The sequence below is a fragment of the Tribolium castaneum genome, chromosome 2 (assembly GCF_031307605.1).
Source record: "Tribolium castaneum strain GA2 chromosome 2, icTriCast1.1, whole genome shotgun sequence".
Classification (NCBI taxonomy): Eukaryota; Metazoa; Arthropoda; class Insecta; order Coleoptera; family Tenebrionidae; genus Tribolium; species Tribolium castaneum.
In genome coordinates this window covers 6,134,913-6,158,701 of record NC_087395.1, presented here as the reverse complement: position 1 = coordinate 6,158,701, position 23,789 = coordinate 6,134,913, and the positions used below count along the sequence as shown (strand labels likewise).

At 35.0% G+C, this 23,789-nt stretch overlaps 1 protein-coding gene and 3 long non-coding RNA genes across 5 annotated transcripts; all 4 read right to left on the bottom strand.

Moving 5' to 3' along the window:
- Positions 1–1,552: 1,552 nt before the first annotated feature.
- On the bottom strand, positions 1,553–6,331 carry LOC135265288 (uncharacterized). 2 transcript variants are annotated; one of them, XR_010332884.1, is made up of 2 exons: positions 6,144–6,331; positions 1,553–6,102 (listed from the first exon to the last, which is right to left on the bottom strand). It is a non-coding gene; the product is annotated as an uncharacterized LOC135265288 (long non-coding RNA). The 2 variants fall into 2 exon arrangements; XR_010332883.1 differs by having other exon boundaries at positions 1,553–6,088.
- A 56-nt stretch (positions 6,332–6,387) lies between these two features.
- LOC107398872 (uncharacterized) lies at positions 6,388–7,431 on the bottom strand. Its single transcript, XR_001575606.2, has 2 exons — positions 7,122–7,431; positions 6,388–7,056 (listed from the first exon to the last, which is right to left on the bottom strand). It is a non-coding gene; the product is annotated as an uncharacterized LOC107398872 (long non-coding RNA).
- A 5,193-nt stretch (positions 7,432–12,624) lies between these two features.
- On the bottom strand, positions 12,625–12,991 carry LOC135265375 (uncharacterized). The gene is made up of 3 exons (XR_010333016.1): positions 12,859–12,991; positions 12,780–12,809; positions 12,625–12,730 (listed from the first exon to the last, which is right to left on the bottom strand). It is a non-coding gene; the product is annotated as an uncharacterized LOC135265375 (long non-coding RNA).
- Positions 12,992–13,029: 38 nt separating this feature from the next.
- On the bottom strand, positions 13,030–14,999 carry LOC135265374 (uncharacterized). The gene is made up of 3 exons (XM_064354826.1): positions 14,419–14,999; positions 14,062–14,224; positions 13,030–13,794 (listed from the first exon to the last, which is right to left on the bottom strand). Exons 1-3 carry the CDS (start codon positions 14,467–14,469, stop codon positions 13,397–13,399), a joined length of 612 nt encoding a protein of 203 aa, XP_064210896.1. The 5' UTR covers positions 14,470–14,999; the 3' UTR covers positions 13,030–13,396.
- Between the last annotated feature and the right edge of the window lie 8,790 nt (positions 15,000–23,789).

The following is a 23,789-nucleotide window of genomic DNA, read 5'->3' as shown; positions in this document are numbered from 1 at the left end:
TTTAACAGATAAAAATTTAGAATTTGTTCCCTACAAAAATCCCAACACACTCGTAAATAGACTATGTCTTTTATTATCATCGACAGTAGCTGGTAATAATAATCATATGAATGAAATCAATCGCATCATAACAGAATTGCGTGAATCGAAAATAATTCGTTAATAATTTAGAGACGACTTGTATATATTGCAAACACATTATATTTTATAGTTAGTATTTCTACATACTTTATTCATTCAATAGACAAGAATATGACATTAGATAAATTTGGTGAACACATTAGTGAACACAGAATTCGGACAACTTTACAACGTGTCAAATCTTTCTCATATACCACAATCTCACTCTTTGGGACACTGGATCCAGCTAAAAAACTTTTTGTATTATTTAATATTGGTACGAATTATATTTTCCCATTAAAAGAAGCAACGATTACGTCTGTACATGGTAGTCCATCGAGCGGGTGGATTGCATTAATTAATTCGAAACAAACTACGAATTTAATTGGTCAAATTTTACATGAAGGTGACAAACTATCATTTAAATATGGACCCAAAACATCAGAAGCTAAACCGATATATATATAGAAATAGTTTTAAAAGTACCAATCCACCATGAAGCGTAGTGATTTAAATATTAAGCGTCAAGTTGTTAATGAACTACATGCACCGGCGAGAGTGAACTTTAAAAGACGACGTGTGATAGTGAAAGGTTTAAATGATTTATTGCAACTCGATCTGGTTGAAATGATACCATATTCACGCGTCAATAAAGGCTTTAAGTATATCTTAATGGTTATCAATGTTTTTTCTAAATTTGTATGGGCTGTTCCATTAAAGAATAAGTCGGCTTTAAGTGTTGTAAATGCAATTAGTGAAATTTTAAAAACTCGACGTAACGTTCCTAAAAACATTCAAACAGATCTGGGAAAGGAGTTTTACAATAAACATTTTCAACAATTAATGAATAAATACAAAATTAATCACTACAGTTCTTATTCGAATTTAAAAAGTAATGTCGTCGAGCGCGTGAATCGAACAATCAAGGGAATGATGTATAAAGAATTTTCGGTGCAAGGTCACTACAACTGGATAAACATTTTACCTGGCATAATAAAAAAATACAATAATACCAGACATAGGACTACTAGTTTAAAACCGATTTCAATAAATAAGAAAAACGAACGCAAAGTTTTGGATCAAGTTTATAGTCATCTTAAAACAATGGACATTTATAAACCCAAATTTAAAGTTGGTGATTTTGTTCGAATTAGTAAACATCGACATCTTTTTAAGAAAGGGTACACCCCAAATTGGAGTAATGAAGTATTTACAGTTTCGAAGATTCAAAATACTAATCCTAGAACTTATTTGCTACAAGATGTTTCTGGAGAAACAATACGAGGAGGTTTCTACACTGAAGAATTACAAAAAGTTAAATATCCGAATGTATATCTCGTTGAGAAAGTTTTACGAAAGAAAGGTAACCGTTTATTCGTCAAGTGGAGTGGAATGGATAAAACTCATAACTCTTGGATTAATTCATCGGATATTACATAGATAATTAAACAGTCAAACGAGAACTTACCGAAGTTCGACTATAATTGTCCTAGCAGCCTCATCCGAAGAGATAACTTACAGGTAGTTTCACTTGTATCTAGGAATGACCACAAATTTTAAAGAACTCTGCGTTACCGACTCCTACTGGGCTCTATCCAATCCTCTGCTGCTAATGTCATTAAGTTGGAAGAACAAGTCACAACCGACCTATATACGGGGTTTCAAATTTGGGATGGGTGGGAGTTATCTCTTCGGATGAGGCTGCTAGGACAATTATAGTCGAACTTCGGTAAGTTCTCGTTTGACTGTTTAATTGTCCAGCGCAGCCTCATCCTCAAGATAACTTACAGGTAGAAGTTTAAAGAGAAAGGTTGTGACAACGTAGAAAAGGGGCTCAATAACATCAAAAATCTATTTGAGCGTCTACATTGTAAAATTAAAGATAAACAAAACATATATTCTTTTAATAACGAAAAGGAAAAAAGGCACATGACTCATTGCATAATTGCCTTGGCAAAATCGGTCTCTGCAGCTAGAGGCAGATTGTAGGTTTTGGCAAAAGTTTGTGACTTTTCGGACCAACCTGCAGTCTTATGGATTACATCCAATGAAATGCCTTTGCGTAAAGCTGCAGATGATGACGCATGTCTAGTTGAATGAGCTGAGAAAATACTAGTATTAATTCCAGCCATAGATAATGTTGTTTTTATCCATTTACTTAATGTTTGTTTATTAGCTGCTTTATGAGGTGATTTTATTGTCAGGAACAGAGAGTCAACATCTTTACGAATCTGAGCAGTCCTCTGGATATAGTCTGATAAGGTTAGAGCAGCACAAACTCCAGGTTGTTCGTTAAAGAAAAGGGATTTGAAGGCACGGTTCGTTTTTTGTCACTAAAGACGTTTTAATGTTTTCTGTTATTCGGATCTGAATTTTGGTATCCATCTTAAGAATATTTGATAATTTAATCAAGGATAGTGTTTGAACACGATGTCCAGTGATCAGTGCTAACAGCGTGATCAATTTGTACGTGAGTTTTTGCAATGACAGGTTGGTATTAGGAAACAAGTTATTCAAAAAATCTAAGACCTTACTGGGATCCCAAGTAAACTCGTATTTGCGACGTACCGGGCGAAGTCGCGCTATCCCCTTCAAAAATCGTTTTATGTAAATATTAGTTCCAATATCAGGAATGATTAAAGATAAAGCTGAGCGATGGGAATTAAACGTCCCATAACTATAATTTTTTGAGGTAAATATGTCCTGCAAAAATTGTAGTACCTCATTGGAAGTAGCAGTATAAGGACATAGATTGAACTTTGAACAGAAAAGCCACCAGCTGCTGTATGTGCAGTCATACTGCTTTAAAGTCCCGGTCGACAAAGACTGCAACATTATGGGGATTGATTGTTCGGGTATTTTTCTTCTGAGAAAAACTTCCCTGACAAAAGTGCGGCAACCAGGGTAAGCCTCAGAGGGTGTTGTTCGTAACTATAAGGTGAATAAAGTAGGTGAGGATTTGCTTCTAAATTTAAAGGGGCTTGAACCAGCAATTTAGATAGTGAGGGATACCACGGCTGCGATGGCCATTTGGGAACAATTACTATCCCCACTGCTTTATCACATATGATTTTGTTTAAAACTCTTAAAATGAGACTGAATGGCGGAAAAGCATAAAAGTAATAATCACTCCAAGAAATAGTAAACGAATCAGTTGCAATAGATCCAGGATCGCGTTTCCAAGACACATATGTGTCACATTTGGTGTTATAAAAGGAAGCAAATAGATCAATTTCAGGTTGACGAAATTTATTTACCACTTTGGCAAATGCCTCTTGTGATAGTGACCACTCTGTTTCTACAGACAACTTTCGAGATTCCTTGTCTGCTATATTATTACATTCTGAACGAATGTACGAGGCGTGTAACCATAAGTTACGATGTTCGCACCACTGCCAAATGTCACGAGCAAGAGAACTTAATTTTGGATATTGTACACTACCCATTTTATTTATATACGACAAAGCTGTAGTGTTGTCAGTACGAATAAGAATATTCAGATTCGAACAATTTCTCGCAAAACATCTTAGTCCATGAAAGATTGCTAAAGTTCTAAAAAATTAATATGTTCCCGCTGTAAGTCCATTGGCCAGTTGCCACTAGCAGATGTGCCCTTACAGTGTGCTCCCCACCCTGTCAAAGAACTATCCGTAAATATTTCTAAATGAAATTCATCATTCCATATTCTATTCTTAGATGAAGGAATCGTGTTAGTCCACCAATCGAGATCCTTCAAAGACTGGATGGAAAGCTGCATATATGATTCATAGTTGCCCTTAGAGTTGCTTAAGGCAAGGAATTTATCCCGTTCGAGATGTTTGGTGTATAACCAGCCATATGTCACTGCCGGACAAGCAGATGTTAAAGTACCTAAAAGTTGGGCCATTTTCCTAATTTTTAATTTCTTACAAACTTTAATCTGTAAAATTGTCTGTAAAATAGCTTGCTTCTTGTCATGCGGTAATTCTACTGTTAGTTCACTTGAGTTAAACAAAAAACCTAGAAATTTGCAATTTGTGTTTGGAATTATGCAACTTTTATCTTCATTAATAATGAATCCTAAAGATTTTAGTAAAGATAATACCAGGTGAGTATTTCTTAGACCAACTTTATAGTTTTCTGATAAAATTAAAAAATCGTCTAAATAGCTCACACAAAAAACTCCCTCCATACGTAACCAGTTTACAACTGGTTTGATAATTTTTGTGAAAACATAGGGAGCAATCGACAATCCAAAGGGCATGCAAACAAACTCAAATAGGTGATTTCTAAATTCAAACCTAAGATATTTCCTAGAGTTTTCGTCAATAGAAATAGGAAAATAAGCATTTTTCAAATCAATGGATGTCATAACCCAGTTCTTTTTTACGAGTTTGGTAACTGTTCGCATATCCTCCATCTTAAAATGGGGAGGATGCAGGTGTTTATTTAAATTTTTTAAATTCAAGATACAGCGGTTCTTGCCATTCGAATTTTTGACCAAGAAATAATTTGATATAAATTGGTCAGTGCAAAGGTGACACTTACGAATCACGCCTTCACCTAAAAGCGCATCTATGGAAACCTACATTGCATCCATTTCCTCCTTGTTTAATTTCGCAGGAGATGGTGCTCGATTCTGAATTGGCTTGATTACAAAATGGATTTTAAAAGATTTAACCCATTCAAGAACTTTGTGATTATTAGTGATTTTTCGCCATTCAGTCCTGAAGTATGACAATCTACCTGCTATTACCTCTAACGTTTGTTGAGGCGTGAGGGACTGCCACTTCGGTAATTGTTGTAACTCTGATACGGTCGAGGATCTCGCCCTTTTTGTTTCAGGTCCCTCGTTGACCGAAACGAGCTCCTCGAGTTTAAAGACCTGGAGGTGGATGGGTAGGTAATTAGTTGTTCCTCCCCCCCCTCTTTTTTGACTGATTTTAGGGGTTTTTACTATTAATTTATCTGGTACCGCTTTGAGGTCCTGACTTGACTTTTGTAAAGTCTTTGCAGATTTAATGCGTTTAATTTAAGGATTTAAGTCCTCTCCAAACAGAAAGTAACCTGGTGTATCTTTCTGGATTATGTCCTTCATAGACTTATTAAGATTTTGAGCAATGTTGGCTCTTCTAGATCGGGACATATTAAAGAAAAGATCTGTCAAAATTTTTCCGGAGTCTATCAATAATTTCAATAATTCCTCATTTCGGGAACCACTCTCCTTCAGAAGAGGGGTCAAAGCTTCACCTAGTGAGGTGAGACCCACGCCCAATTGAAATTGACCTAAACGTTGATACTTACCCTTCTTGATTTGTATATCGACTAATGCAGGTAGAATTTCTGGGTTAATTTCTGGTGCTTTGAGTAATTCGCAATTGATTGGTGTTTGGTATTTCCCCAATAATGCTGTTTTTACCTGAGCATCCAAACCTCGTGTGAGGTTATAGTTCCAACGCACAGTTAGTGCTTCATGAAGGTGAATCTCCTCAGATTTTTCTGATGGGTCATCCCCTAACAAGGCTAAAACCTCTTTTTCGAGGTCGGGTTCCAAGCAAACAAGTACATCAGCGGTGTCAGGCTCGCCACCGTTGGTTGGCAGAGAAATAGGGGTCGGGCATCGAGAAAATGTGCCGCGATCAAACCCTTCTGACTCCTTGCTGCTGTGAAGAGGACTTGTTCTTTCCCCACGTTCATGTGTATGACGTGGAGAAAGAGATGTGGAACGACTACGCCTGGTGTGATGTTTCCGGGCGTGTCGAGATTTGCGGACTTTCCGTTCCAAATGGCGTAAACGCCTTTCGAGGTCGGATTTGTCTCGATGGCTTCGTCTATGAGCGTCCGTGCTGGAGACAGAACTAGATCGAGAGGAAGATCTGTGCGATTTTCCCATTTTTACACTATGAGTGCATAACGTGATCTAACCTCCAAATTTTTTCAGTACCGATATCTATAAACCGAGTACTTACTGCAACCTAAATGTCTATGACTGTAAAAATAGACCTAAAGCAATTAGGAGAGTAAGAAATTGAACGATATTTTACCTTTTATAAGGGGAAACCGAACGAAAATTAGCAAGGCGTGGTCAATTTCCAAGCACAAGGAAACGAATGGCATTAGCAGCAGAGGATTGGATAGAGCCCAGTAGGAGTCGGTAACGCAGAGTTCTTTAAAATTTGTGGTCATTCCTAGATACAAGTGAAACTACCTGTAAGTTATCTTGAGGATGAGGCTGCGCTGGACAATTATTATTATGAATTGTTTTTTAATAAAATAAACTAAAAGGAATCGATTAAAACACTTTATTTCATCAATATTATAGGTAGTACATTAAATATCCTTAAATCTATTATAAATCCTCCATATTATTCTACCACTTATTTAATTATAAACTAATTAAATCAAAACGCCTCTTGAAACCTTTGCCTTTGACGCGCGCCCGACACTGATCAAGGTTAACAAGTCTGCATCACATTACCTATGCACATAAATAATATATGAATACAAATACTATAAAAAATAAAACTACAACAATGCTATTTTTAGTAACTAATTTGAATTTCTGAATTGTAGTTTTGTCTGTGGAAAGCAATTTCACATATCCACATTTTGGAGAATGTTTTTTATGCTCCATAAACGCATCATCACTTTTTTCCCATCGTGAAATTATTACTCCACAAACAAAACACTGGGTACAATCAGATATTTGAATATAAAACAATCCCGCTTTTGCTAAACTCCATGGAGATGGGTATGAATGTACCCAGTTCTTATATGATAACAGTCTTTTATCAAAACACTCGTATAAACTTTTTTCATATTGTCCATCGTCTAGACACATGATTTTTTATTTATTTATTTATTTTAAGAAACTATCACTAGCACAAAACGCACACTACTTCACACACATAAGTCTTTTTCCGATAATTTCATCCTACTCTTCGGCACCCTCGTTAACTGTAAATGAAATATACATTTCTTTAATTTCTTTTCATCCTCCATTTTACATTATGTTCCCTTACCTAATATTTCATCATCAACACGTTGAAACTCAAAACAATGTGCAGATGTCGGGTTTCTAGCATCTTCTTTTCCCAAATATATTAAATATAGTGGACGTGGATCTCGTAATAACTCATCAATTTTCTCCTCAGTCAAATAATCACTTATTCTTCTCGGCAGAAACACTGCATAATTGTCCAACTCAACAAGCACTGAATTTCCGAACAGAGACTTTGTGCGTCTAATATTATGTATGCGGAATCTTGTGTTCAACTCTAGCTCACCAGCTTTTAAAATGGGCTTCTGTCCGCATCGAGCGATTCGATTCAATACATCAATGACCCAGCAGCGAATACTCTTAGACATTAACACAGATATATGCACTTTTTTATATTCTTATTTCTCGGAGGATTAAATCAGTACTGACTGCTATCAAACTTGTACTAAATTCTATATATTAACTATACCCCCACTTTTTAACCTTGAATGAAAATGCACCAATATTGTGGCCTTGAAAAAGTGAAATATTGAGAAAAAGTGAGATGAAAACATCAAAGATAAAGAGGGAATGAGTGGTCTTGAAACAGGGAGCGACTCTGCTTGCTGGTCACACTTACTTGTATCAGCAGGTTGAAATAGGTGTACATAAAAACATGTAGCTTTTTTTACAACTTTTATTTTTTTATACAATAATATAATATTTATATTTTACTACGACTACTACTTAGCTAAACTACACTATTCTCTACGAAAGAACCCCGGCCCTAAAAAATTCACAATAAATTACTGTTGAAAAAGAACAATAAAACTTACTTCTTTAATTTAAGGCATTATGATTCTTTTTACTCCTCAGGAAGTCGAGGTAGCTGGGCTCATTAAAATGATCCCAGTTCTCCTCTTCTTCTTGCACCATCACTTTACTTGAGGCCCTTTGCTTTTCTTTATCGGCCCGATGGCACTTCCAAATGTGCCTTTCGAGCCGAAACCAAAGAAGAATGTGGTTTTTGTCGTATGGACAAACTATGATATCCTCTGAAAAAAAATTATTTCCAACTAAACTACTAAAAAAATATTAAACTTACCAGGAGTATTAAAAATAGAACTTTTTCTGATGGGTTCCATTTTTTAAGAATTGCTTGTTATTGTAGATATACACAAGAACTGTGTTACACAACACAACACATTAACTTTTATACAGTTTGGGGTGGAAAATGAGTAAGGACAATTGCGCGATTCATCTTGAATGAGTGAGGAGTTGTTGGCCTTGCAAAAGTGGGGAGTAACATGAATAGCCTTGACCTTGAAAACATCAAGGTCCAATAATGCCTTGGCCTTGAAGTGGTGGGGGGAAGTGGAGGGATTGGCCTTGAAAAAGTAAGAAAGAGAGAGAACGAGTGACCTTGAAAGAAAGAGAGGGAAAATGGGCGGGGTCAAACTCAAGGTCAAGGTTGTGTTGTGTTGTCCCCCCATTCGTTATCTACTTAGAAAGTTGATTTAGTTATATTATTATCGGAGTATCTAAAAATACTGAGCACTTAATCCAGGAATAAATTGCGATTTTATTTTTACAGCATTTTTTAAATAAAAACTGCGTGTTTACTTTGCTCATTTTGTTTACCAAAACTCGACTACAATTACAGCTGTACCTATTCAAACTGAAACAATATTTTAACAATGAATGTTAGTAGGATAGCTATAAAACGAATATGACACAGATTTTGTTTATAACGAGCATCTGGATAACTTACCTATCGCCACAAGAAAAATATAGTTTTGAAATTCGGAGTAAATATTTAAAAATTCAAATGAAATTAGAATGCATTTGGTAAATATTTAAGTAACGTTCATTCAAGTTTTATGCCGCGTTTAAACCTGTCTTTAGGGCCAGGAACATTTTTCCTCCTTTTACGGTTTCATTTAAAAGCAATTAACCGCTTTTTCGCTCTAACAATGCCATTTAAGGTACCCTAGAGTTGGTAATCATCCCAAAGCATCGATTTTACATAATTATAGATGGAACGGCTCCACTGTTGGAACTTCTGGCCATGATTACATCACGTTCATAAACTATGTAATCTGCTAATTAAAGAAAATCTGAGAGAAAGTCGCATTTTCCTAAAGTTATTCAAGGGAGGTATCTGTAGCTTGCAGGATCAGTTTAACTTCCAACAAATTGTAAAGGGTTTGCGCTAAGAAGTGACGCAGAGATGGATTTCACTGGCCACATCAATCTCCTTCAAGGAAGATCCACGAAACTGTGTAAAGCATAACAGAGAAGATGCGTCAGAATTTTTAAAACTCCTTAAAAATAAACGCGATCCCTGGCTTGATTGATACGCAAATATTTAATCGATTTAATTTCATTCAGACAAATATTTCAGAAACGTTTTTATTCTCCCTATACTGACTCAGTGAATTTAATTAGTGTCCATTCAAATATCATATAATTAATGCCCAATGAATCTAATTTATGTAATTACTTCAAAGTAACATTCAATAAACAGTCTGCAACAGCAACATCAAAAACAATGGTTCATTCAAATTCAGCGATTTTATTACACCTGTTGATTTAATATAATATTTACCGCGAATAAAGTATTTAAAGTTGTAACTGAAATTGCTTTAGGTTTTGTTAAAATAAAAGCAATACATAATAAATAACCGTATTTATTTGGTTTTAGTATGCCACTAGTTAATTAATTTACTACTAAACTTATAGAAAAATTTATTTTACACCCAAGCTTGTACCAAACTTGAATCTGTTAACAAATAAAAAATGGTTTGTATCAATGCTATTTGCTTTTGCCGTCACTTTCCTCCAGAAATAACAAGTCAAGCAATAAATCGAAGAAATGTATATTTTGCAGCTATAAACTCTTTAAATCAACATAAGATCGTTTTTACGACTTGAAGATTTCTGCACGCACAATGTAAGATTTAACAAACCGTTGCAGGACAAAATTTAACAAAATTCTTATTTCCTCAAGCATTATTTAAATACTATATCTAACAATTGGTTTGTGCCACAACAGCAATTAATTAAAGTATTAAGAGTGAGATATGTGGAATTTTTTTGTTACAATAAAGGTGCAAGAAGAGCCCACACTACGTTTTGGTTGAATTTAACCAACTCACCTATTACTATTAAATTAGAGGCTTCTTATTTCAAATACAAATAACTCAGCATCACGGACGCACATCAGACCACACCGTTCCTCAAACAAAACTGAAGGAAATTCATTTAAGTTTCAGTTATTAATAGCTTTCCTGTTTGCAACAAATTTTATTCATTTTCCCACATAAAATAAGTTCATTCGAACATCAACAGCTTTATTAATTACAGTTTATAGTACACATAAATTTACAATACTACAATACTTTTCGTCTGTTTGTACATTTTTAATGCTTAAGCTAGTTCTAACATAATATTTCATAAAATGCTTAAACAGTTTCAGACACTGGTAAAGCTTGTAACAATAAATAAAAACTTGACTAACGTCCGGACTAAAATTGCTAAAATTTAATTATAAAAACACACATTAGTCCACAATAACTTACGTACCTACAATTCGTCATAATCACACAAATCACACGTAATTACTTTTCAAGAATTATTAGCTGGGATTCACTAAATTGTGATTAATACCTATCGTTTTCTTCCACCTAATACTGCGATAATTACAGGGATAAAATCGTCTCAGTTCACTTCTCCACAAAGTAAATGTATTACTCTGCAGTTACTAAAAATGAGTTAGTAGGTGAAACAAAATTTAAATTACGAAACTTACCCCAACTTTAAGTAAAAAACACATTAGAGCTAATTATCTTGTACGAACAGACACAAGGTGATGGAAATCTGTACCTATCAGCGTACGGTCTTCCATTTTCATCAGCCGTCAGTAACAATTTTTCGACGAACTTTTGTCGACACCTTGTTTTTAACTTTCTCACCTTCTCGTAAAATTTGCACATTTGATTTTTTCTAAAACACGTACTAAAGTCCGTCCTTATTCACAATAAAATTTAAAAAACTTACATCACGCAGACCTCTACGGACACTCCTTGTTTGTATCCATCGAAGTTGTAGATAAATTTCAGATTATTTTTTATATTATATGCCGCTTTTGGGTATATAATATTTTGCGTGATGCACAAATACAGGAAGTGTCTTGGTTCCTACTCATAATGGGCTCTATTACTGCCATACTCTGAAAGTACCGAGAAAACTCCTTTTCGCGGTTTTTAATATTTTGGAAAATAGTTCTTTAGGGTAGCGGTCCAAGTGTTCACAGTACGTGTGATTTTGGCAGTTGGGGACCACCGTCTCGTACAAAAAATCACCCCCAATTTCACTCGAATCCGGAAAGGTCAAACCCTTGCGATCATCTAAAACTACGAATTTACTACTTCTTTCCTCATTAAAACCAGTTTAAAATTACACAATTAGAAAACGAATGAGAGAAAAAATTAGAGTGTCTTCATTAAAAAACTTTGTGTTATTCTGTTATATTCTCTGAGATTAGTTTACACTGATTAACGCTTGCTAAACTTACCCATCTTGGCTGGATTAAATGACATGGCTTGAATGCCCAACTAAAAATCAATTTATTAATCAAACTTGTAACAGCTTAATCACACAGCGCTTCACAAGACATATTCCTACCTCTTTGAAAACGGCAAAAACCAACACAAAAACCCACATTTCTTCCACTGCCACTGAAGGTTGTGTACTGTCTTCTGAACAGGTACATCTGACACTAACAGCAAAGGATTAAGAGTTAATGATACTTACCGTCCACCACCTTGACCATCATTTTCACTAACAGCAGGAGACCGGCTCCGAAGGGTATTCGACTACGAAATTCTTTCACAAGAATTTACAGGTCGCCGTGACATCAAAACTCATGTTTACTTTTATTTCATTAGAAAAGGTGGAAAAAAAAACGAATGTATAGAATCAAAGTTTTATTGTACCGGGAAATGGTATAACATTTCAGCTTCAAAGACACGTCTATTGATCGCAATTTAAGGAAAATTAGTTGTCAGCAAACTCTCCTAAACTCGGTTAAAATTAATAATTGGTTCGTATGCACAGACACAGGCGGAAGGAAACCAGAATAAATCCCACACAGGTTTTCCGTATTCATCGGCAACCAACAGCAACATATCGCTGTACTTTTGCATACACTTCGTCCTAACTTCCCGCGGCGTTCCCTGGAATGATCTGCAAGCTGTTTCAGCTCTAATAAGAAAGTAGAAATCGTAATCACTTCATGCACTTACACACATTCTTCTGTCCTTACGCCTTGCTTGTAGTTATCAAAATTGTAAACATATTTCCACTCGTTTCTGACGTTTTGCGCCACTTTGGGATATTGCGTTTGGACGTGAGAATTGCAGATGTAATATTCAGTTACTCCGTACAATCGATTTTTGATAGATTCTTCCTCGGCGGTGCTTTGCGGCATGAAATAATCTTCCCCGTATGTGGTGTTTTCTAATATTACGCTAAATTTATTTTTGGGGTAATGTCCGACGTCCTCACAAAATGTTTTGTTACCGCTACACTTTGGAGCAATGAAAGTTTCATGCTCTTCTAGCGAGTTCGGAAAAACGATGTGATTGTTTCCTGCCATAAAAAATAATTAAATTTTCATTTTCAAGGCGATAAATCTTACTCTGCCAGGCTGGACTTGCTTGAATACTGACTAAAAAAACTATAAGAAAATCCAGAAAAAGAGAAAAGAAATAACTAACCACTTCCATAGTCATAAAATAAACACAGACGAAAACACACTTCACCCACATTCGACGTTTGCAGCCACGAAGAATAATGTTGAATAGAATCGTAAATAAGTGATTAGGAAAGTTGAAAGGGTTTAGGGTTTCGGCCAAAGGTGGGGAGAAGGGTTCGTTCATTGGTTGTGGTTTGCTTCTGTATGATTTTATTCAATAAATAATTCCGCTGCCGTTTTTACAATAAAAAGTTCAATCACATAACTTATATCACATTCTTTATTTTATTTTCCTTTCCCTTTCGACCTTAAGGAAACATCGTCGGCGCCAAATCGGGACAAAAAACTCAGATCCTTCCTGTAAGAGCAGCAGCAGGCTGACGGTAACTGGAATGTGTCCGGGACGGGATCCCCATTTTCAGATAAAGACATCATCCTCCGCAACATGTATTTTTGCTTGCAGCTGGTTATGTAGCCGTTCGCCCTGTCGCCGATGAGGTCACAAGCCGCCCCTTCCCCGCAACACTCTGTCACCGACACAGAAATCAACTTTCAACCCTTTACTTTCGGCAAATTTCCGTCCTAATCCCTTGAATGTATCCGTCTTCCTCTTGATTGATTATGACCTTCCACTTGTTGTTTTTGTTGATGCCAACTCGGGGGAAAATCGTTTTGGATATGCTCGTGCAGATGAACGCCTCGAAGTCGCCGTTTCTGTTGGTGATGCTGTAGCGCTCATCGAGGGGTTCGTCCTTGCCGAATAAATCAGTATGCACCCGCTTGCGCTTAAGCACGTTTTTCACGTGGTTGTAAGGATAAGAATCAAAGTCCTCACAAAAAGTGTTGCCTTCGGCACACTTAGGAGGACCGTCGATTTTCGGAACATCATTGAAAATCACTTGGTACGTGTCGGGAAATATTATGTCCTGGTCGCCGAACTCCCCGCCCAGCAAATCCCCTGAAAGCGACCAATTAGTTTTCTAACAAATTTCAAGCAAAAAATAAGGACAAATAAACACACTTGTTTAAGTGTGGACGATAGGTCAAGGTTACGTGTTTTATGTAAAGACATAAACAAAAACAAACAGTGGCGTTTCAATCAAAATTTCATTTTTTCGTGTTTGTTTCCTGTTCCCAAAACCACTCTCTGAATTTATGCCATTTTGAAATTAACCTTGGACTAGGTTTATAAATCTGCGCTAAGTAGACGAAGATTGATTCGTACCTCGAAACAAAATCCTGGTTTTAGTTTTATTCTTGTCATCTTTTAACGCCTCGCCGGTTAGATGTTTAATAAAAGTGATAGCGCTATCATTAATCCCTTCAGTCACTTTGGAGATGGCTTCAAGCGACTCTTTAAATTGAGGTCGCGTCTCTGCAATATACACCTACAACAATTGCAGTGATTAAAGTATTAAGTAAAGTAATCATCAGTAGAATGGAACAGCGGTTTGTTTAAACATTTTCATGGTTATTCACATAAACTCGATCGACAGGTTTGTTTTTTTCTAAAAGCAATTTCCGACTTTGTTCCTCGAATCGGTTTCAAATACTTTCGCGCAATTAGACAAAGTGTACTCACCGTTACCGCAAGCACCACTAAAATAAAAAAGACGTAGCAATTTTTCACCATCGTCTTCCACAATTAGCCGCTGAAGACGCATTTACAGTTACTTGCACTAGTTTGCAAAGATTGTTCGTTGCGCTCAAATCCTTATGAAATTCCGAGTCCCCATTTAAGCCAGTTGTAAACACAAACTGATACATTGCTAGTTACAATTTTCGAATAACAAACTACACTACACTTGATAATGACTGTAGCCGCAATAAATTATAGCAAGTAACACATTAGCCGCAAGGTTTAGTCATCATATCGTAAATGAAAGTTCGATCAAACTCGTTCTCGTTTTATTTATAGAGTGCCACTAAATCTACAAATTATTTTCAAATACTGTGCTCCCGCCAAAGCGCAACACAAACTGTTTGAAACTAGTTTCGTTTCTGTGTTTATAGGTATAAACGCTTCATGTGTGGAAATTTACATAATTTACTGGCCAGCAATTAGACTCCGGTACGCGTCCGTGAAAGTCTTTAAATACACAGATACATCTTCACTTCTGAGTGATTTCACTCGATGGCCGTCAACCATGACCGGGGAATTACCAAATTTTTGCGCACTTGACTCACTTCACTGTGGCAAAAAATACATTAACAACAAATAGCTTTTTTTTTTTAAATTAAATGAGATTTCAACAAATAATACCATAAATATTAAATAGGTACATTGGTTTAATAGATATACATAATTTAACTTGTAGATAACTCTTTATTTGAATGTGTAATCGGTATTGCATAAGTCAGTGGCCACATTTGGAAAATACATTTTTAAGCTTATTTAATTTTCCTACATTTCGTATCGTTAATAATAAAGAACTCCCCCAAATAAATTAAAACTGGAAATAATTACAAAAAGTTACAATTTAAGTTATTACGACTGAAATAAACATCAAAATCAGAAAAGTTCTGCGAGTTATGCTAATGACAGATGAATTTAATCTGTGCAAAAAAAATAATTTTCTGCAATCCTACACAAGAAGTACGAGTAAAAGACCTAAAGTCTACAGCGTGTCTTAATTTTCATTTTTTCTGCAGCTGCATGTACTTAAAATGATTGCGATACTGTTATTAATATTAATTTAACATTTGCAACAAATAGACAATTAACTAAATGCGCCACTTAATTTAAATGTATTGAGAAGGTGATTGGAGTCAAACTTTTCGAAAGTCTTTCTTAAAAGTTGTGTGCATGTATTACAAGGGTAACTTTAGACGCTAATTACAATGCTGTTATGACAAAATTATAAGCAACACGCGAGTCCGCATATAATTAATTATTCTTCTTAGTCAATCACGTAAAATAAGGTAAAAAGAAGGGAAGATGGAGTGATGTAGTATTCATTAAATGTTAATTAAAGAGGAAGAAAACTTAACTCATTACTCATCGGCAATCTTAAATCGCAGCACCCGTCTAAAGTTCCCCGTGCCTGATGGTTATACAACAAAGTGGGAAATACGCCGTACAAAAAAGAAAAATACAATCATGTGAAAAGTTCCAATACTTCCGATAAGTTTATTCTTTCCCCTAGGGCGAAAATATGAATTATCTGCAAAGTTTTCCCTTTGATTTTTAAACTTGAAACTTTGATCTGTTTCGTTAAATTCCATTATTTGTATGCAAATACGTTTGGCCAAAAGTTGTGGGAAATAACGTCAATACTTATTGTACTAAAATCCGTTTTGGTAAAAAAATGTGGAAAATTTAAATTATTTTCTTTTCTTCGGCGACGATGTTCTAGTTGATGGACGAATGTTAGCCAAGCCGTGAAGAACAGGTGAATGAAATGGATTTCCCAAATCGATCGGAAGTTAATTGACACTTTCTTTCCAAAAACGAAATCAAGAGAAACAGCAAATAAAAAGCGTAGCAACAATAAATGAATACATCATAATACGTAATTTATAATAATTAGGCGTCAAGTTCCTGAAGTTGGAAATTAACTGATCAGCTCCTGAAAAGCTTCATGATGTTCAACACTTTACGTTTCACGTAAACCAACAATTAATCACAACTTTCTTTCTCCATTTGCTGAAATGAATCATAAATTATTAACGAGGATCGGCGTCACAAACGTAGTTAGGAAATTTTTAATTACTTCCGCCAGTGAAGTATTTAGCGGGAAACACAGTGATACAGTGGCTTCCGGCCGACTGTCCTGCGTCTGGAAAAAGGACGAAATGTTGGCGGGACACGTCCTGCACTATGCAGGTCTACCAGCAGTCTCTTTCCCACAACATTACCGTTTGACTTGGTGTCCTTGTCGATTTACAACAAATTTTAATGTACTCTCGAACAGCGGTAGTGTTGAATGTTGTGGTCGGTCAGACGCTCCGCTCCGGTTAAAACAGACGTTGGGTCTCTTTAGCCGCTTTCGTATCATGCAGACGGGGTGGTAGTTGCTTTGTAGTGCTTAGTAGTTTGGTAATAGCAATGAATGGCAACGTGATAATAGTTTTAATGTCCTTGGTAAGAAACTAATGTAACTTTCCTCAATTTTCCCATAGTGACCTAAACTCAAACAGCTCGCAAACACAACAAAATCTTACTTGCAAATTCCACTTTTGCATAAATCCGCGTCACCTTCTTATTAAAAAAATTATTCGAGGAGTTATTTATACCTTTCTGCGGTCGCAATTATTATTACCTTTTTGTTTTTATTTGCTATTGTTAAATGTGTGTTTATCGCTCATTTGCATGGCTCAAAACATGATCGCGCAGCAGCTTGCCTGCTCTAGTAACTTAAAAGGCTCAAGACCCTCTGGGAGCTGGCGCATACGTTTTACGTGTAAACTGTTTTTACTGTTTTTAGCCGCAAATTTAGACTTGAAGAGTTTCTTGACATTTGCAGTGTTTCTTTATAAGTAAATGTAGTTCCAAGAAACATTCTTGATTAAAATAAATGGCTAGATATTTTTTTATTAAATAAAATGTCTGTTAATGAAGTTGATACGAATTTTTGATAACGGTGCATTGTATTGAGAATTTAAAAAAACCATTTTATAGGAAATTTAAAAATACAGACCTGAGATATTTTAGATTTTTGTTAACTGTTCTTAATTGATAGATATAAAGCAAAAATTAAATTGTAAGTAGGCAACTTTTAATGCATCCTTCTTCGAATGCGTAGCTAGCTGGAAGAAGATTTATGACGGGTTTAGGACGCACCGCTGGAGGTAACCACCATTGGGGTGACCCACAAGATAATAATTTTATTGCCTTTGTTCAAGACAGAGAAATGTATCGGCACAAATAGGAATTTTAGCGATTTCTCTAATAATGGTATAAAATTAAAGCACATGATTTCGGAATTAATTTTTTTAACAAAATAATTAGGTACCTATAGATTTGCATTACGTTTTTTTTTGTGTAGACACTGCTATCAACGTATCTTATGAGATTTTGAAATACGAGTAATCACGCTCGCTATTTTTTTGAATACTTTTAACAATAAAATTATTCCTGTTTTAAAAAAAATATAAAAAAAGATGATTAAAACTTTCGTACTTAGCTTCGTTCTGTACAGGTTTTGTGATAGAACTACTGAGCTCCCTCACCACGACAAGGTGTCAACCCACTGAGGAAGTTTTTTTTTACTTTTATTGTTCAAATTAAAAATTATAATTATTATTAAAATGCTTATCATCATATTATGTATTTATGTAAAAATCTCTAAAACTAAACTTGAAATATTATTTACAAATCCTTTTTTATTATGCTGCGTAATGGTAAATTGCGACTATGTCTTGAATCAATTATTTCTGGTAACATGGCATTCATATAAAAATTTTCAAGACAATCTATCATTCCTCCGTTCCAATATTTACTATCGTTTTTCTCAATAATACAATATTTTAAATCTGTAGAGGTGTACACTATAAAATAACAAGTTTGGCGATTAGTAATGTGGAGCTGACCTTGTACTTGATGCATGTAATTATCTTTTTCTTTTAAAACTATTTTACTATCATCTTGAGAATCTATTTCTAAGTATTTAATCAATTTTTGTTCTGTTTTAAAAAAAATATAAAAAAAGATGATTAAAACTTTGGTACTTAGCTTCGTTCTGTACAGGTTTTGTGATAGAACTACTGAGCTCCCTCACCACGACAAGGTGTCAACCCACTGAGGAAGTTTTTTTTTACTTTTATTGTTCAAATTAAAAATTATAATTATTATTAAAATGCTTATCATCATATTATGTATTTATGTAAAAATCTCTAAAACTTAACTTGAAATATTATTTACAAATCCTTTTTTATTATGCTGCGTAACGGTAAATTGCGACTATGTCTTGAATCAATTATTTCTGGTAACATGGCATTCATATAAAAATTTTCAAGACAATCTATCATTCCTCCGTTCCAATATTTACTATCGTTTTCCTCAATAATACAATATTTTAAATCTGTAGAGGTGTACACTATAAAATAACAAGTTTGGCGATTAGTAATGTGGAGCTGACCTTGTACTTGATGCATGTAATTATCTTTTTCTTTTAAAACTATTTTACTATCATCTTGAGAATCTATTTCTAAGTATTTAATCAATTTTTGTTCTATGGCAGTTTTAATATTTGTGTTTCTTGCGCTAAATGGACATTTAATTTCAACAATAGCATTGAACCCACTAACCCATCTGGTGTTGCACCTAAAAATTTTTTTTCTTTATCAACAAAAAAGCCGCATGAATCTACCTTTATACCTGTGATCTGTTCAAACTTCTCCTTTGCTTTCTCTTCATTATCAATTCCCCACTGTAGTGGTTCGGGTAATTTTTTAAATTTAGATAATCCCACACGATACAAGATATCTTTTACAGCATTCGCTGTATTGGTCGTACATTTCATATTAATAATTCTTCCGAAATTACTAGCCGTTAATTTATTATTTCTTTCTTTATCCCACTGCTCATTATTACGTTGACCAATTGTTAACAAAGGAATTTTTAAAATATCGCAAGCAGCCAAATCATTCAAGAACTCATTTTTTATTTTGTCATATGTTTCTGTTGGCATGTCCATTATGTCATTAGTCGCACCATAATCCGAATCTGCACTTTGAATACGAATTTTTCTTTTATTTAATTTTGTAGCTTGAAGTTTTTTGGTTTTTAATAAGCGATTTGAAAATTTTGTGGTGTAAATGCCACTATTCCCTGATATTTTCTCCATAATTTTAAATACAAATTAATTTGTTTTTGTTATTTACATTTACGACTGCCGCAAAGCATCTTCCATGATAAGAACCGCGTTCTGAAAAATTTATTCTTTTACCCCGAACAAGTTTGTTAACTACTGAATTAAATGACTCAACAGAATTATTATCGACATCATACAATAGACTTGAAGATAAATTTGCAACTCGTTTTAATGCCTGCATGAACAACTCAAACAAGGAACTATTTTTAAAGTCAGAATATGCAACTGCATTTGTTATTTGACCAAAAATACGTAGCGCACTTTGAATGATTACCAAAAATATGTGCAGGTCCATTTAAAATATCATTTTTCAGGTTTTCTGCTTTTTGATCGAAAGTACAGTTTTCGTTTTTTCTGTATTTTATCGCTGAAACAATTGCGGTTCTAAATTTCAAATAATTGTTGCGCAAAAATTTTTTTATATTTTTGTCAGAACGAGGAGTTTTAGCGATTTCTCTAATTTTAGTACAAAAATTTCGTAGTATATGATTTCGGCATTCAATTTTTTTAATAAAATAATTAGGCTCGTATGGTCTTGCATTATGAATTTTTTTGTAGACGCTACTATCACCATCTCCTATGAGGTTTTTAAATCTTACGTTATGCATGTCTACTTATTTTTTAAATCCATCCAAAATAATTGCTGCTTCCATTGAAGTTGAAGTGTTTTTCCAATTTTTAAAACATTTATGAGGGGGCGTCGTTTGGTTTTTTTTCTTATAATACATACATTTTTTACAATTTTTATTTTTAACTCCCACGTATAAAATAAAACCCTCCACTAAATACAAGAGCTTATGAAAAACCTTCTAAACTTTCTAATAAACATTTTTGTTTACATGTGATTTCAGTTTCAGGTACCCGATCTTTAGCAATGTTTACTTATATTTTAAAGAAATACACAAAATTTATATAATGTAAGAGTAACGCAGCTATATCTTCGCAAGCTAGTAATAGAAAAATTGTATAAATTTAATAAAAAAACGAGAAATAATTCCTAAATTCTAAAATAATACATAATTATAAAAGTATCATTTATTTTACTAGGCGTAACGTAAACAAATTATATCCCTAAGACTGGATCTTACAATCTCTCGACACGTTATTTGTACTATAATTATTACTGGGTATAGTTACAATAAATTTTTACAACAATGTATTTTTCAGAATTTATTACCTGGATAAAATTATCAGACGAAAAAGCGGGTTTAAAGAAGTTTTCATCATTTTAATGAGATATTCCTAGTAACTTTTTTAAAGTTAAACTGTTTTCTGAAAGAACAATAATGTTTCACCAATTAATTTCCTACATTGGCCACTACTAGGTTTAATTCTGCCAGGAGGTCCGCTAGGGCACTGCCCATACGGTCCTCGGTACCGGAGCCCCATGCGTGAGACTTGGCATTGAAATCGCCCGTTAACAGGATTTTTTCTCGCATGTCTCGTAGTGTCTTCCTCAACTCCTCAAGGAATTGTTGAATGGGCACATTTGGTGAATGTAACCACTGATCTTTGTGCATATTCCCACTTGCACCGAGGCCCACCCCCGCCCCGAGGCTTGGTGTTCCACTCTGAGTTGCGGATTAATGACTCTGATTGCTACGTCCAGGTTTCTGTCATAGGATCATCCTCCCTTAGCGATGAGTCTCTTGTTGGGTTCCGTTACAAACAGGATATCCGCCCGTTCCTCAATGGCCATCTGCGTTAGACAGTCGTGTGCTGTCTGGCTCCGGTTGGTGTTTAGCTGGATACAGAGCAGCACTATATTGGTACTAACTGTGGCCATCTGTCGTTGTCGTTGTTGGAAGCCCATAGCTGGTTCTGGTTTTCCTTGTCCCGGTCCGTCAGTGGGTGCGGGTGTGGGCTTCCCCCTCCCCGCAAACGCCGTCAGTCACCAATGGGCTCTTCTACCTGTTCCCGGAGGTAGCGTTCCGGAGCGTCGTTTCTTGAAGTCATTCTACGAGGCTTACTTTGGTTCCTCGTTTGGATAACATTTCTCATTGCTTTCTTGAAACTCTCGCAGTATGCCGCTCCCGGCATTTGTCCTTCCGAACTACACAGGGGGCATCGAAGCTGTTGTTCCAGAAATAGCCTATCTGCGAACATTTTCGGCATCTCTGCCTTCTATCCTCATCTGAGCAGTCCTTTGTTTTGTGCCCGTACTCCCAGCAGTGGAAGCATTTTACTACTGCAAACCGATCGTGCACACCGGATCTGCTGAAATTTTGCTTTTATCTAGTCGTAAGTACTCTATATTTAAATTATTTTTCTCCCTTAAATTAAAATGTGCCGTTATTGCATACCTTTTTTTTTTGGTTTGTTTATATTCGCAACAGGTACACAAGGGCGGTAGGTCTTTTTAGTCGGTGGCAGGTCGTGGGACAAGGATTTTACTATTGATGGTTTAAGTTAGCTAAAAATTTAAGGGCGCCACTCAGTTATCGATAACTAAGCTCCCAACTGAGAAGGAGATAAGAAAACTATTGAATAATCAATTAAAATTCCGTATATTAAAAGTTACTCTTGTGACCAGATGGTTAAATCAACTACTGACACGAATTTTTACGTTAGAATTGGCCAATTCGCTCGCTCACATTAATTGAAATTATAAGTTATAAAAAATTACTAATAGTTGCATAAAAATTGAAATTTAAAAAGGAAAATTTGAAAATTGAAATAATTTTTTTTTAAGAAAGGAAATTCGAATAATATATTATAACGACAAGATTGGAAATCGCGAAGAACTGATATTTTGGACTTATCTGCGTCCAGTCCTTGGCCGTTTACGAGGTTCCCGAAGGTCACACCATTTGATGAAGAAAGTCCTCCTCTAATCGACTGTAGGGGAACCTTCGGATACGAAATAACAGAAACTTTGAGGACCTCGGATTTTCCTCTGATCGATTACGACATTGGCGTGTCGGACTTTAGGATGATACTGGGGTTGAGGGCCTAAAATGGGGTATTAGGGATCGGAAAAACTAAAGTTATGAACCTACTTTGGTGGTGTGCGCCCTCAAAAGTTGCTTGATCGTTCTAAGTGTTGGATTTTTAACAAATAATTAACTAATTTAAGGTCACAGGCAATTGTTGCAGATGTTCTTAACTGGACCTCTCGATACCTACTGACCGTTCGACCTCTACCCCTCCCCAAATATTTCGCGCATGATTTTATTAAGAATTTAAGTTTTTTTTTTATATAAACGTTACAATATAATTTTCAAAAGGAAAAGCGCTGAAGTTGTCAACATTACCAAATTGTCCAACATCATCGACTAAATGTAGTAAAGAATGCACATTGTGAGAGAGAAACTCTGCTCCATAAACTTTCTTATATTTTTTAACAAAATTATGTAACAATTGTACCGCATAATCTAAATAGGAATTGTCTGACGAAAAGACGTCACTTGCTAGAATTGATATGGCAACATGCAGCCGCATTATATTTTCATAATATTTTTTTTCCTAAAGTATTTTTAAAAACAACAGGAACACAATACAGTAACAAAAATTTGAATTCAGTAGCTTTGAAGCGTTTACATTCATTTAAATTCCTCATAGTCTTTTGTGTGAATTCCTGGGGAATAAATTTCTCATATCTGAAAATTTATTTGAAATACTGTTCACATCTCTTGCATAAAGTTTATGAGGTGGTTTACCAAATATTAACCCATAGTTTTTATGAGTTAATAATCTTTTTGTCACTCCAAGTAACACTAAATGCATATAATCAATCAGTACGTTCTTAATTATATTAAACTGAGGTAACAGTAATAAGTTTGTGTCATCCAAACTAATGTGATGATCAGGATCTTTCCGTAATCGAAAATCAGAATCATTTCGTTTTGTAAAGGTTAATTCTGGAAAAAACAAATTATTTCCAAAATGATCACCTTCTTGTGTACACTTGTTACATGAAGAATACCCAGAATGACCTTTAGTTTTTAATAAAACAGTTTTTGCGGGGAGGTCACATATTAACATATTAATTCTAAATGCATGTACTGTAATTTTAAATCGAAATCCCTCATTAATTAATGTTACAGCTTCTTTAATAAATTCATAAAGTAAATTATTTGAATCCTGTGGTTTTTGGTAACCGTGATATAATCCGATCAATAAAATGTTTTTTTAGTAA

What these genes read in the sequence shown, in the direction of transcription:
- LOC135265374 (XM_064354826.1), bottom strand. Translation starts at nt 14,469, where the DNA reads ATGGTGAAAAATTGCTACGTCTTTTTTATTTTAGTGGTGCTTGCGGTA. An exon ending in TAGTGGTGCTTGCGGTAACG is followed by an intron (nt 14,225 to 14,418) that starts GTGAGTACACTT and finishes CAATTGTTGTAG; the next exon opens with GTGTATATTGCAGAGACGCG. An exon ending in AACCAGGATTTTGTTTCGAG is followed by an intron (nt 13,795 to 14,061) that starts GTACGAATCAAT and finishes GGTCGCTTTCAG; the next exon opens with GGGATTTGCTGGGCGGGGAG.